A 12,878-nucleotide genomic window follows, 5' to 3' on the forward strand; every position below is an offset into this window, starting at 1 on the left:
AGTTCAGTATATACAAAAGAAATTTCTTATGAAGAGAGAGAAGTCCTTAATGTATTTCACATGACTTGAAAGTTGTAACTACGAAGCACTTCAGATGCTCTGCAGAAAATTAAAGTATAATGTTTTTTAACAGACCTAGCTTGCATGGTGTACGTAAAACAATTAATTATCAATACCATTTTTAGGCCAGTAGTGAACTACAATTTGTCGGTCATAAACAAGACTTCAGTGAAGCTACCAAACAACCGATCAACGCTAAAAAGGACCGGTCCACTGCAGCAGGGACCCGAGCAAACCAGTTTGATGTAACTGTCAAACAACTTGCACCACTTCAGAAAGAGAGAGAGAGAGAAGCTGCACATCAACAGGAACTGGAAGAAATGAAACAACTGTACATGGTGAGTGGTTTTGTGTAGTCGAATTAGTACTGCAGTTGTGAATCGATATAATTATGTATAATTATGTTGTTAGGGTTGTTGGCGTATATAATATGTAATTGTATTATTGTACTATACCTTGAATAATTAATTTTTAACGACTTATAATTATATGTATAAAAAGAACAAGAGAATAATCCTTGAAGACAAGTACAAAGGGATGATTGATGAGTTTAAGGAATGGCATGAAGAGAGAATGAGTGATTTGAAGAAAACTCACCAGGTATATATATAGGTGCATGCGAGGCTCTGCGTTATTGTATGATGATATACGCATGATTTTACTGAACCTGAGTGCAGATTTTTTATTTTGTTTATTTTTTTATTGTTAGAATGAGCACAATGAACTAAGGAGACAATTGACTGACGAGTTTCATACTACATTAGCTGTCCAATCAGCTGAACTAGATGCAACTCACGCCGAAAATGCACGTCTACTTACAACAGCTGATCAGACCCTGTTGGATCATCAGAAACAATTAGTAGAGTTACAGCAAGAGTTGGCTCCCAAAGTCAAACAGTATGAAGCTGACATACAACAGTTGATCACAGATAATGAGGTAAAGAGCATGAAGAAAAAATTGAATTACAGAGTATTGTTGCTTAAAGTTAACTTGTTGTGGCAATAATAATAATTTCACACGATGAGCATCACAACATAAGTTCAGCCTGGTGTATCATGCATATTCAAATTTGCAGGCTAACCTTCAACGTCAGAAAGATGAAACAAAAGCGGCCACAGCGTGTCTGCTTACAGCACTTGATCAGGCTAAGATGATGGATCACCGGAAACAGCTATTAGAGCTGCAGCAGGAAAAAGAGGAAAAAGAAGAGTTGGCTCACAAAATCAAGCAGTATGAAGCTTACATACAACAGCTGTTGGCAGATAACGAGGTAAATAGCAGGAAGGAAAAATTTATTATTATTATAGAGTATAATTATTGTGAGGGTTTAAAGTTGTTTAAACGTTGTCAATATAAATTCCAATGCTTCAGCCAACTATAACTACATGCAGTATAGCGGGTATAGTTCATTTCATAAATTTTCGCTGAATGACTGTTAGAAAGGTTGCCCGAATCTGAGGTTTTTTATAGCAGCCATTTTGCAGCATGCATGCATGCCAATATTAAATTCGTGGGTATAACAATGTTTGTGGTACATGATGAATCAGCGAAAACCGTGAACATGCGTTTTTACACCCTCAAAATATACCCGCTATAATTATGGTATTCCGTTTTTCAGCCTGATATGTATCATTTCAATATTTTCAGGATAACCTTCAACGACAGAAAGATGAAAACCAATGGGCAATTCAACAATTAGAGGTAAGAAAAATATCCCGTGTGCATTGCTGCTATTCATGGTCAATCAATTACTTTCTTCAGGCTAGCCTTGAAAATTATCAAAATGAAAACCACAAGCTTTCTGCTATTAATCAAGAGCTAGAGGTAAGAAGAGTCTTAATTCGGCTATAATTATTCTGCTCTTAAACAGGTTAGCCTTCAGCAATGTCGTGAACACACCCAACAGTTGGAGGTAAGTTCAAACAAACATATGAAAAATGTTAAATTTCGTCACCATGCTACCTATATAGGATAAGTTGCACAACCAGGATGAATTGTCTCCCTACGTCCTTCCTCAAAGTCCAGACCTTAGAGAATGTGAGGGGGTGGGGTCATACGGATCTGTTCATCGTATCCAACTGAATGGGATTAGCTGCATTGCCAAACGTATTCACGACATTTTGCTTGGTCAAGGGAGAGAAGAAGGAGTAAATTTAGAAGACAAACGAGCAGCTTATATCAAGTTTTATTGCGAGTGTGTGTTACTGAGTCGATTGCGCCACCCCAACATTGTCCAGTTCATGGGTGTGTACTACGGGCCACAGAGAGATTACGGGAGAGAGCTCACATTAGTAATGGAGCGCCTGTACATGAATCTCGAGGGCTGCCTAAAGCAATATCGAAACATTGCAATGTGGTTAAAAGTATCTATTCTTCTAGACATTACCCAAGGCTTACTCCATCTTCATTCTCAGGGTATTGTTCACCGTGATCTGACAGCTCCCAACATTCTCCTCACAACGAGCTTTCACGCTAAGATTGCTGACCTTGGCGTCTCAAAAATCATTAATGTCCACCCTCTGGCTGCCTCCAAACAGTCGATGATTCCCGGTACTCTTGGGTATATGCCTCCTGAGGCACTGGCTGAAATCCCCGTGTATGGCTATGCTTTGGACATCTTCTCTTTTGGTGTGCTAACCTTGTTTGTCCTTCTTCAAGTGTATCCTCAGTACTATGACAATCTTGTAACCCCCGAAGGATTGACTCTCAAAGAATCTCATATTTAAAAACGTTCAAAATGGATCGGCATGTTGTCATTCGATAATCCGTTTCTTCCACTAATCCGTCAATGTCTTCAAGATGTGCCTGCACGAAGACCAACCACTATTAATCTTAATTCCGAACTGATTCGAATTGCTGAGACGTACCCTAAGCCTTACCAAGATATTATCGATATGCTATCACATTAATGGTAAGACAAAATAATGTAATTATACATTATACAGATCAATGATTTATGCTCTGTATACATATGCATGTGTTATGCAGGCCCAACCACAGCATGGTTTTTCCGACTACTCTTCATAGCTCTCTCTCTCTCTGTCTGTTATGCAGGGCACACTCAGACAGTAAATATTACTTATAGATAATTAGTCCTGCATCTGATGATTATGGCCAAAATCTGACGATGATGTATTCCTTTAGTTCACCAGTATTTTTTTGGAGTGAATTATTTTGTGTTTACAATGGTAAATGCATGGTTTTGGTTTATCTACAATGAAACTTAGTTCCACATAATGATCATTAATTGAGAAAATGGGGGCTTGTCTAGTACTGCTTAGCCTATCATAATTTAATATGTGCTGGAAATAGCGAACCTAGAATGTACAGATTTAGAGTTGGTAAACTGGTTCTGAAATTAGACTGAGATTGCTCATTTCAAATTAAACCATGTGCAGATTCCTGTGCTATTTTAACCGCTCCTTCGAGTGGTTCCATTTAATAATTGCTGTCCAATTATACTCTCATTCGCAGAAATAGCAGAAATTAATACTCGCGAAAATAATTATGTCACCTTAAAATACATACCTATGTATGACAGCAGCAACTTATTACGAGCAGATAGATCTATAAATTAATTTTAGACTGTTTACTGTATGTATACCAGGAGCACCTGTTTTTCAGGTCCGACAACTGCATGTGCGCCTAAACATTAAGTTACGGTGCACGATTGTAGAGTTGACTAAAAGTGCATGCATGTGATCATGAATGGGTCATCAAAATAATATTTATAATATGTCAATGATCTTTTCCACCTCAATTCCCTTTATACAAGTATAAATTAACAAAATGGTGCACTTCAGAAGTAATCATTGTCTTGTAAGTGTAGCTGTGTCATTGCTGAGCCAAGGTAAAGATTTATATAGTCCTAGGTTTATGAATGTTTAGTGCATGATTAGTGTCAATGTTTTTTCCTGCAGGCTACCCCAGGACTAGTGCTGCCAGTAGAGAGAACCACTGGACTGGGTTGTATACCAGAGGGCAGGACTGTCAGCTATGAGTGCACTGCTACTGATCCAGTAGATCCTCCTGTGGCTAGTACGGTTTGGCAGGGAACTGCCCTCAACTGTCCTTCAGCAAGTGATACAATAAACAATCGGATCACTCTATCTCATAATCAATTTCAGTCTGGAGGCACTGCTGGTGTTTGTGGTGGCTTGTCTGCAATGAGTACTGGATTTAGTAGAAATGAATACACCTCAAGATTGATTCTAACAGCCTCTAATGAGTTGAATGGAATGACTGTTATGTGTAGTTTGAGTATTTTTATAGTTGGAAATGACACCGTAATAGTTGGAGGTGAGTAACATAATTATGACTATCTGACTGTACCATAACCTTTGCCATTCCAAACAGCTTCTTCCCTTCCTCCTCTAAGTGTCATGGTTGACGTCACTTCTTCTTTGTCCTTCACATTCAGTTGGATTCCACCATCTGATACCAGCAATGTGGGAGGATACCTGTTTAACGTGACTGGAGAGGATTGTGGTTGTGTAAGTATGAAAACCAGTGCTGAAACTACCAATGTCCTGTGTTCTGGTTGGACGGTCAGTGGTCAGACCTGCTCCTTTGAAGTGAGGGCCATATCAGAAGACTGTGGGTTCACCAGTGATTCTGTTGCACTAGCCATCTCACTGCGCGGTGAGTTCATACACACAGCTATATACATGCATGCACTATATAAAGAGGTATCGTTCTCGTAGTACCATCCAGTCCAACTGGGCTACAAGTGATGGCAATGTACAATCAGTATAGAAGCACAGCGTACATTGAAGTGGACTTTATGGGTGTGGTGAGTTGAATCAGTGACATTCTCATACTATAACTATAATTATGACCTTGAGTTTTCCTCATAAATTTCGATTTACTGTCACGTGTAATCTATAGCGGGTACATATATACTTGGTGCCTAAAACTTTTCTGGCAAATCTATGTGATGCCGGTTCCAAATTAACTTCGATTACTTCATTCACCATTGCATGCTTACCTGCTATAATGTAATCCACGAAAAGCATATAGTTTACTTGGTTTGTATGGCATAAGAGCTATGAAACTGTTAACTTTGACACATCCTGTCTAGAATTGATTACTGTGACCAACGGTGGTGTGTGAAAGTGCTATAACTGGCTTATCGCATAATGTGATAAGGCCTTTTGTTAGTACGGTACTATAATATAGATTTTCCCTTCTTGTAAGTAAATATACTGCTCACATTCTAAGCAGTCCATCCCTCTACTTGGTGCTAACCTGGACTCTACTATCAGCTACACAGTCACATTAACAGGAACTAGAGCCACCCTTCAATTTAATGGAGTTAACTGTAACACTACCAACTACTGCACACTCAGAGTGAGTGGGTCCCAGCTTTCTCCGGCTGACCGCTATACTGTCAGTGTTGTTGCGTCTAATATCTTTGGCCAAGGAGCACCAGTTACCTTTGTAAATCCAGGTTAGTAGTAAACTATTATACTATTCTGAGCATTCAGTGTCATGTTTATTGTAGCTATTGTTGACAGCTTAGATAATGAAACAACAACAATGACGAGTGTATAATTGTATAAAACTTGCTATCAATAGTTGGAGTGTGTCTGATGGAATGTGACCCTGAAGTCCTGGGAAAAAGCCCTTCATCTCAAAGAAGTACTGGCTCAGTGCATGGCTGTTCTCAATGGAGTGGTAACCTACAGTGGTGTGGTTCTCGGCTCTGTTGCTACCTTAACATGTGACACTGAGTATAGTATTACTAATGAGTATAATAGGACCTGTATGAGTGACGGTCACTGGAGTAAAGGAACCCTGAGATGCGAGCAAGAAACTACAGCAGGTGAATGCTATACGGCTATACAAACTGTGACCTGTTGATTGTGCTTATACTAAAGAATGCTAGCTATACAAACTGTGACCTATTGATTGTGCATGCATGCCTATACTAACTATACAAACTGTGAGATTGTGCCTATAATAACTAAAGATAACATTTACTTATTAAATGGATGTGAATGTTCTTGCAACTATAGAAAACAATCTTTCTTTTGGAGTATCTATTGCTGTTGCTGTTATTCTGACGTTCCTGTTGACCCTGGCTCTAGGAATCTCCATTGGTGTTTTCATTGTGTTGGCAGTGAACAAGTGGAGGAGGTCTGAAAATATAACTCTGCAAACTGAAACTGAAACTGAAATGATACCACCTCCTGTGATATACGAAGAACCTAATGACATTAAACCTGACCCCTTCACTCAGGAGAACGTTGCTTATGAGCTAGTAAAACCCAATTGACTATATTATTATTTTAGTGAACGAAGTGGTTTTATAATTATATGGTAGATCAGATCATGACACTTTTGGTAATTAGTTTGTTCTCTGCAAAATAGGTTCTTATACTAGTAAGAAATGATTTTATAGCAACTGCTTGTTTAAATAGCTGCTATAACAATAATCAAAATAAAGTGCATGGTGACTGTTGACAATAGAAGTGAATGCTATATCGTATACCATATTGAATCAACAAACAATTAAGTACTATTTCAGTTAAATTAATTAAGCTGTATATTTGAGTTCTCCATAAGCCTGGTTTGACTGCAACTCAATGTTTTTCTTTGCCATCTGGGGTGGATAATCATTGTTGTACACAAATCTCTTTTAAGTTAATTTTCTCACTTGTCCATAAGCTTCATTAGACACCACTTGAATGTCTTGTGTTCTTTGTGCTGTTACTAGACCGACTTCCTCGTATACTGGACCAGCTGCGACTTTTGGAACTTTATTGTCTGACAGTTGGGTGCTACCTATTGATAAAGAGTCAGTTTTTAATAACATGAAACAACCTTTTGCCCTCACTTTTTGTTTTCTTTACTAAGACTATGAACACCACAACAACCAGTACCACCACCACAAACAGACTGCCAAGAGAACCACCAGCTATAGCCCCAACGTTATCAGCCAGTAGAGCTAAGACGGAAATCAACAACACATGTATAATCACCACAATGATACAATGCTATTATACACAGCTTAGTATATACGCAATTGTGCATGTAGTATATTGACTTTAAAAAAGGCTATTAAAAGTACTCACGGACAGTTGTTGGGGACACACACATGATGGTGCTAGGCTCAAGGTTCCAGACTCCAGCATTAGTGCAAATGATGGTGTTGGATCCAGTCAGTGAGAGTCCATTGTCACACTGGTAAGTCAGCACTGTTCCCTCCAACACTGTCTCATTCAACCCCTCATAGTTTACTATAGTTCCGTTGGAGGGCTGCTCAGGTAGAGAGCAGTTGACTGTGAAATTCAACATATAGGGTATACTAAAATTATGCTATAGCACCGTTGACTGTATTATATTATAGCTACACAACAGAAAAAACTAACAGACATTAAAATAGTATGTTTAGTACCTGGCCTTTCCCTGCACACCAAGCTCCCAGGATTCTCCACCCACTCTCCCCTACCCCCCACATCAGTGCATATGCTGGTCCTCACATCAAGGGGAAACAGTCTCTCGTCACAGCGATATATAACTTCTGAACCCAATGAGAAAGGTGGTGGGACACCACTGATGTCCACACAACCTCCAGACGGTGTGGCAGGAGAACTACAGGTGACTGGGGGATCTAATGCATGCATGAGATCAACATTCCTTTTAGAGAGTTAAGTGCCCATGTACACTGTAAAAACACTCTTTTTTTATGAAAAGTGTGCTCAGCGTATATGCGACATTTTAGCCGGTGTGCTCAGCACACTTCAGTGTATGATACCTGTAACTGGACTGTTGCAGTCAACGGTCCCAGGGTCAGGAGACCATCCATTAATGCCACAGGTTGAGGTTCTCACTTCATTGTCTCCACTACAAGTGAAGGAGAGCATGGATCCACCAATAGTGACAGGAGGTGTGTTGATGATGGTCACACCAGCAGCAGTAGACGGTGTGGGGCACACCACTGTATTACAAGAAGGAGCTATAGTATATCAATGTTGTAAGAATTTAAAGAGTACTAATTGAAGTAGCTTACTTAGATCAACAATTAAACTTTCATTCATTCCAACACAGTTGACAGCTCTGACGGTCACATTGTATAAAGTGTTGTAGGAGATGGTTATCTGTGTGGAGGTGGTCTCCACAGTGACTGGTGACCCAGAGAGAGGTGTTGGGGAGATGGTGAGAACATAGCTGACAGACACACCACCAGTAGAGGAGGGGGAGTCCCACTCCAGAGTGATATTAGAGGAACTGGGTTGGTTTAGAGTGAATGATACTCTTGGGTTGAGTAGAGGGGAGGGTGGATCTGTGCATGAGTGTATTGATCCATTGTTTGACAGACAAAGAACTCACCAGCCACAGTGATAGTGAGAGGACCTTCTCGTGAGCTCTCTCCATCACACAACACCATAGTACCTTCTACAATGGAGGCCTCAGACAGTGAGACGAGATTGGCAGTAACCATTCCTCCACTAGAGTCAGTGAAAACACTACGGAATGCTGGATTACCTTGTGTGACATCAGTGTTGCTGGTGTCCACAGTTATGGTAAATACTTGCAGTTGTGGAGAAGTGACCATCCATCGTATGAGACTACCAGGCAGAGTGCAGGTGAAGGTGACAGTGTCATCAGGACAGGCCACAGTGGAGGTGGATGTCAGTGTGGCTGAACAATGATAGCTCTATAGAGTCAAAGTTTTAGACTATCTATAGCCAAACAATAGCAAACAAATAATTATATAAAAGTCCTTACCTGCAACACTAGTAGCAAACAACTGAATAGTGATAATAACTGCTTTTACTTGCATCGCAGGATTGCAGGAGGCCTGATCTAGATCTAGGACTCATAGAAAATAGCATTTAATTAAAAAGAACACACCTCTTTTCAGACTAATTTTAGTAATAAAGGAAGCCAAGAAAACCACATGCACCATACAAATTAGTGTAAGATCAGAAAAATAATATTATTTTGCATACTTCCACCCACACATTCAGTAGGAGACCATCACAAAACTCAAACACAACAGTGTTTGCACAAAATACACCCTCAACTATAAATAATGAAAAGCACCCTGGCTGCTGATGGCTTGGCTCCTCAGGGGCAGTGCAGTTGACCTTGTAGGACAGCACGCAGTTAATAAAGTAACAGCACTATGTATAGTACTGAGATCAGGCTCTCGTACTCCATTTTGTCCATCTGTTGTGCTAGTGGCAGTCAGAATACCCATGGGAATGATTGCTATCTTATACCATATTGAATCAACAAACAAGTAGTTCAGTTCAATATATTAAGCTGTATATTTGAGTTCTCCATAAGCCTGGTTTGACTGCAACTCAATGTTTTGCTTTGCCATCTAGGGTAGAATAATCATTATACACAAAGCTCTTTTACGTTCATTTTCTCACTTGTTCATAAGCTTCATTGGACTCCACTTGAATGTCTTGTGTTCGTTGCGCTGTTGCTAGACCGACTTCCTTGTATACTGGACCAGCTGCGACTTTTGGAACTTTATCGTCTGATAGTTGGCTGCTACCTATTGAACCAAGTCATAAAGAGTCAGTTTAACATGAAACAACCTTTCCTTCACTTTTTGTTGATAATTACTAAGACTATGAACACCACAACAACCAGTACCACCACAAACAGACTGCCAGGAGAACCACCAGCTATAGCCCCAGCGTTATTAGCCAGTAGAAAAATCAACGACACATGTATAATTATCATACATCTCACCACAATGCTTACACAGCTTATGCAAATGTATGTATTAAAAAAAGAGGCTAATTATAAGTACTTACGGACAGTTTTTGGGGACACACACATGATGGTGCTATAGGCTCAAGGTTCCAGACTCCAGCATTAGTGCAAATGATGGAGTTGGGTCCTATCAATGAGAGTCCATTGTCACACTGGTAAGTCAGCACTATTCCCTCCAACACTGTCTCATTCAACCTCTCATAGTTCACTATAGTGCCGTTGGATGGCTCCTCAGGGACAGTGCAGTTGACTGTGTAGATATAGCATACGCATGCAGTTAATAATATTCGAGCATGCACTATACCTGGCAAAGCCCTGCACACCACAGCACTTGGATCAGGATCCCACACTCTATTTTGTCCATCTCTTGTGCAAATTGCAGTCAGAATACCCGTGGGAAAGTGTTCATTATTGCACTGATATGACCTGTGACCCTTCTATGTAAGACTGACCACTAGTGTTCATAATGCCCATAGAGGGGGACCCGGGAACTGGGCAGGTCACTGGGGATTCTGTAAGAGATATACAGCTTGATCTATATGCAAACTTATCAAACTTACTCATTGTTGGACACAAGAACTCCTCAGGGTCAGGATTCCATCGTCCATCATTGCCACAGATAGAGGTTACTATCTGATTATCTTCAGAACAAGTGAAGGCAAGTGTGGAGTCCACGGTAGGTACACTGGGTATCTGGACAATAACCACACCACTAGCAGCAGAGAGGAAGGAGGGACAGGAAACTGAGTATTATAGAGTGAAGTATTAGTTGTGGGGACAGTAATTTAACATTTGCTTGCCTATGGAAGGTATAGTGAACCGCATTGAGGCATCTCTCATTCCAGCACAGTTAACAGCTCTGACAGTCACGTCGTAGGGTGTGTTAAAAGAGACAATGATCTGTGCGGAGGTGGTCTCCACGGTGATTTGTGACCCAGAGAGAGGTATTGGGGAGATGACGAGGACATACCTGACAAACACACCACCAGTAGAAGAGAGAGGGTCCCACTCCAGAGAGATATTAGAGGAACTGGGTAATTGGTTTTGAGTGGAGGACATTGTTGGGTTCAAAGATCTGTGTAAAATGTGTGTCTATATTATTATATCCTAGCTCTAACCACAATAAACTTTACTTACCTGCCACAACGATGGGTATTGGACCTTCTAGACAGTTCACCATAGCTCCACCAGCGCTGTCACCATGGTGAGGGTGGTGAGTGTCGATATGATCAAGACTCCATTGTGTCCGGAGTAATCAGCCCGGAACATGACCCCATCAGAGCCAATCTCCCTTGTTACAATACTGTTACTCACTAATCCAGATGCACTGGCCACATCCATATAATAATTATAGTACCAGGTAGAGTGCAGGTGAAGGTTACAGTGTCATTAGGACAAGTCATGCACGTTGCATGGGACTTGGTGTCAGTGTACAAGTGGCTATATAAAATTCGATCTATTAGAAGCAATGATAATTATACATATCTATACCATATCTGGGCAGAAACAATCTATTATATACCTGCACTGAAAGAAGAGAGTAATACGCCACACACTAGAACTGCCCTCAAGCGATCCAAGCAGATTTCCTGTGTCATGTCTAGAAGTCTAGATCTAGTTGCATTGAAATAATTATAGCCCTTTGTTTTATGTAGGACAGGACTTCCTATATATAGTGTCATATAATTATATATTTCCTGTGAGGGTTAGCTAATAGTGTTGCACTTCTATAATGATGCTTACCTAATATCTAATTTATGACAGTTCACCCAGGTTGCATGTGTGGACAGAGTCATTAACACAGCTTAACATTTTTATCAATGGGTTACACGAAAAAACATTGTTAAAACACAATGATGCATTTCAGATGTATAGCCATTGTGTGGTTGAATTGAAAGTGCATGACATTGTAGTAATTGTTGTGTCATTGGCCAAGGTATAGATTTCAAAAGTAAAAGACTGAGATTGTTAACTCCTACCCCAGCATAGATCTATAGATAGTCCATATTTCTAACAATCGCTGACTCATCTTTCAGGTTTTAGATGTGTAGAATGACAGAAAAACACCAGTAGAGTTATCGGAGGGCAGGACTATCAGCTATGAGTGTATATACGTACTATCACTGGTCCACTGATTTCAAGGAATTAAGGAATTCATTGCTAAACGAATTCACACGAATTCCATTAATTCAGAGGACAGGCTCTTCTAACAGCCACTTTACATGACAGAAACTGCATGGCTACTGCAAATAGTTATATAGGCTTGGTGAATTTTGCTAATTATGGTTTGATCTATCCGCTCCTCTGTGACAGTATTGGGAAGTATAATTATGTACACATGCAATATAGCACTTTTTTATCCGGCCAACACTTATATATGCCATGCATGTTAATATGTGGTTAGACCTGCTTATTTGAACTGCAGACTGCATGTATCTCAAGACTGTGCATGGTGCGTTTGATTACCATGCAGTGATTCTGTTGCATTAGCCACTTCACTACACGATGTGAACTTTTATACTGAATCAGGCAATTGTATTCATAGTACCATCCGGGATGATCCCGTCCACCCAACTGGACTGGCAATGTACAACCATTATAGAGTATGCATGGCAGCACTGAGTACTTCAAGAAAATTCATTGGTGTGTAGTGAGCTGAATTATACACGGGAGGTTAATTATACGCTCATAAGAATAGTTGGAGTGTGTCTGGTCGACTCTGGTGGAATATACGACCCTGAAAAACAAGCTCACCATAATCAAAGAAGTGCTGGCTCAGGGGCTGTACCAATGTGATTTTTAGTAGGTACATATACGTATATAGCAGTATCCAATTGGTTTTTTATAACGCCAAAGATTTTCGTTGTAATTACACTAGATCTATTATAGTGTTGCATTAATATAAAGTTATAGCTATATATACGTTTATTAGATTTGCTTTGCTCTAGTTTTACTTACTTGTAATGCCATTGCAGCCTTTTCAGAAGAGTGCGATGGCAAACTTGAGCAAACTCGTCCATAGAGTGTTGCTATACTCTACTTAGTAGTTTTAGTTATGCACTAGCTATATAATTATTAA

At 40.0% G+C, this 12,878-nt stretch overlaps 2 protein-coding genes and 1 long non-coding RNA gene across 9 annotated transcripts in view; 1 reads left to right on the forward strand and 2 right to left on the reverse strand.

The window, feature by feature from the left end:
- The window catches only part of LOC135345980 (cyclin-dependent kinase 11B-like), a 38,665-nt gene that overhangs the window by 5,802 nt on the left and 19,985 nt on the right, over window positions 1-12,878 (forward strand). Inside the window, exons 8-18 of one of the 5 annotated variants that reach the window (XM_064543462.1) lie at window positions 186-398; window positions 562-660; window positions 770-997; window positions 1,137-1,331; window positions 1,709-1,762; window positions 1,823-1,885; window positions 1,932-1,973; window positions 2,032-2,972; window positions 3,050-3,129; window positions 3,982-4,360; window positions 4,418-4,554. The exons of 1 other annotated variant lie outside the window; for it this stretch is intronic. In XM_064543462.1, the coding sequence (XP_064399532.1) occupies window positions 186-398; window positions 562-660; window positions 770-997; window positions 1,137-1,331; window positions 1,709-1,762; window positions 1,823-1,885; window positions 1,932-1,973; window positions 2,032-2,787 (1,650 nt within the window). In that variant the 3' untranslated portion in view covers window positions 2,788-2,972; window positions 3,050-3,129; window positions 3,982-4,360; window positions 4,418-4,554. Of the gene's footprint in view, window positions 1-185; window positions 399-561; window positions 661-769; window positions 998-1,136; window positions 1,332-1,708; window positions 1,763-1,822; window positions 1,886-1,931; window positions 1,974-2,031; window positions 2,973-3,049; window positions 3,559-3,981; window positions 4,361-4,417; window positions 4,555-12,878 lie in introns of those variants that run through there. 3 more of the 5 variants (XM_064543474.1, XM_064543466.1, XM_064543456.1) reach the window with 3 other exon arrangements.
- Window positions 6,532-8,898, reverse strand: LOC135346320 (uncharacterized). 3 transcript variants are annotated; one of them, XM_064543918.1, is made up of 9 exons: window positions 8,795-8,898; window positions 8,396-8,707; window positions 8,076-8,348; window positions 7,821-8,003; window positions 7,461-7,676; window positions 7,138-7,344; window positions 6,900-7,010; window positions 6,720-6,847; window positions 6,532-6,665 (listed from the first exon to the last, which is right to left on the reverse strand). In XM_064543918.1, exons 1-9 carry the CDS (start codon window positions 8,847-8,849, stop codon window positions 6,600-6,602), a joined length of 1,551 nt encoding a protein of 516 aa, XP_064399988.1. In that variant the 5' UTR covers window positions 8,850-8,898; the 3' UTR covers window positions 6,532-6,599. The 3 variants fall into 3 exon arrangements, with proteins under 3 accessions (XP_064399988.1, XP_064399980.1, XP_064399996.1); XM_064543910.1 differs by having other exon boundaries at window positions 7,821-8,021; XM_064543926.1 differs by having other exon boundaries at window positions 7,821-8,021; window positions 8,396-8,723.
- LOC135346960 (uncharacterized) lies at window positions 8,979-10,491 on the reverse strand. Its single transcript, XR_010398158.1, has 5 exons — window positions 10,360-10,491; window positions 10,104-10,311; window positions 9,841-10,049; window positions 9,448-9,575; window positions 8,979-9,395 (listed from the first exon to the last, which is right to left on the reverse strand). It is a non-coding gene; the product is annotated as an uncharacterized LOC135346960 (long non-coding RNA).

Source organism: Halichondria panicea, chromosome 1 (genome assembly GCF_963675165.1).
Source record: "Halichondria panicea chromosome 1, odHalPani1.1, whole genome shotgun sequence".
Classification (NCBI taxonomy): Eukaryota; Metazoa; Porifera; class Demospongiae; order Suberitida; family Halichondriidae; genus Halichondria; species Halichondria panicea.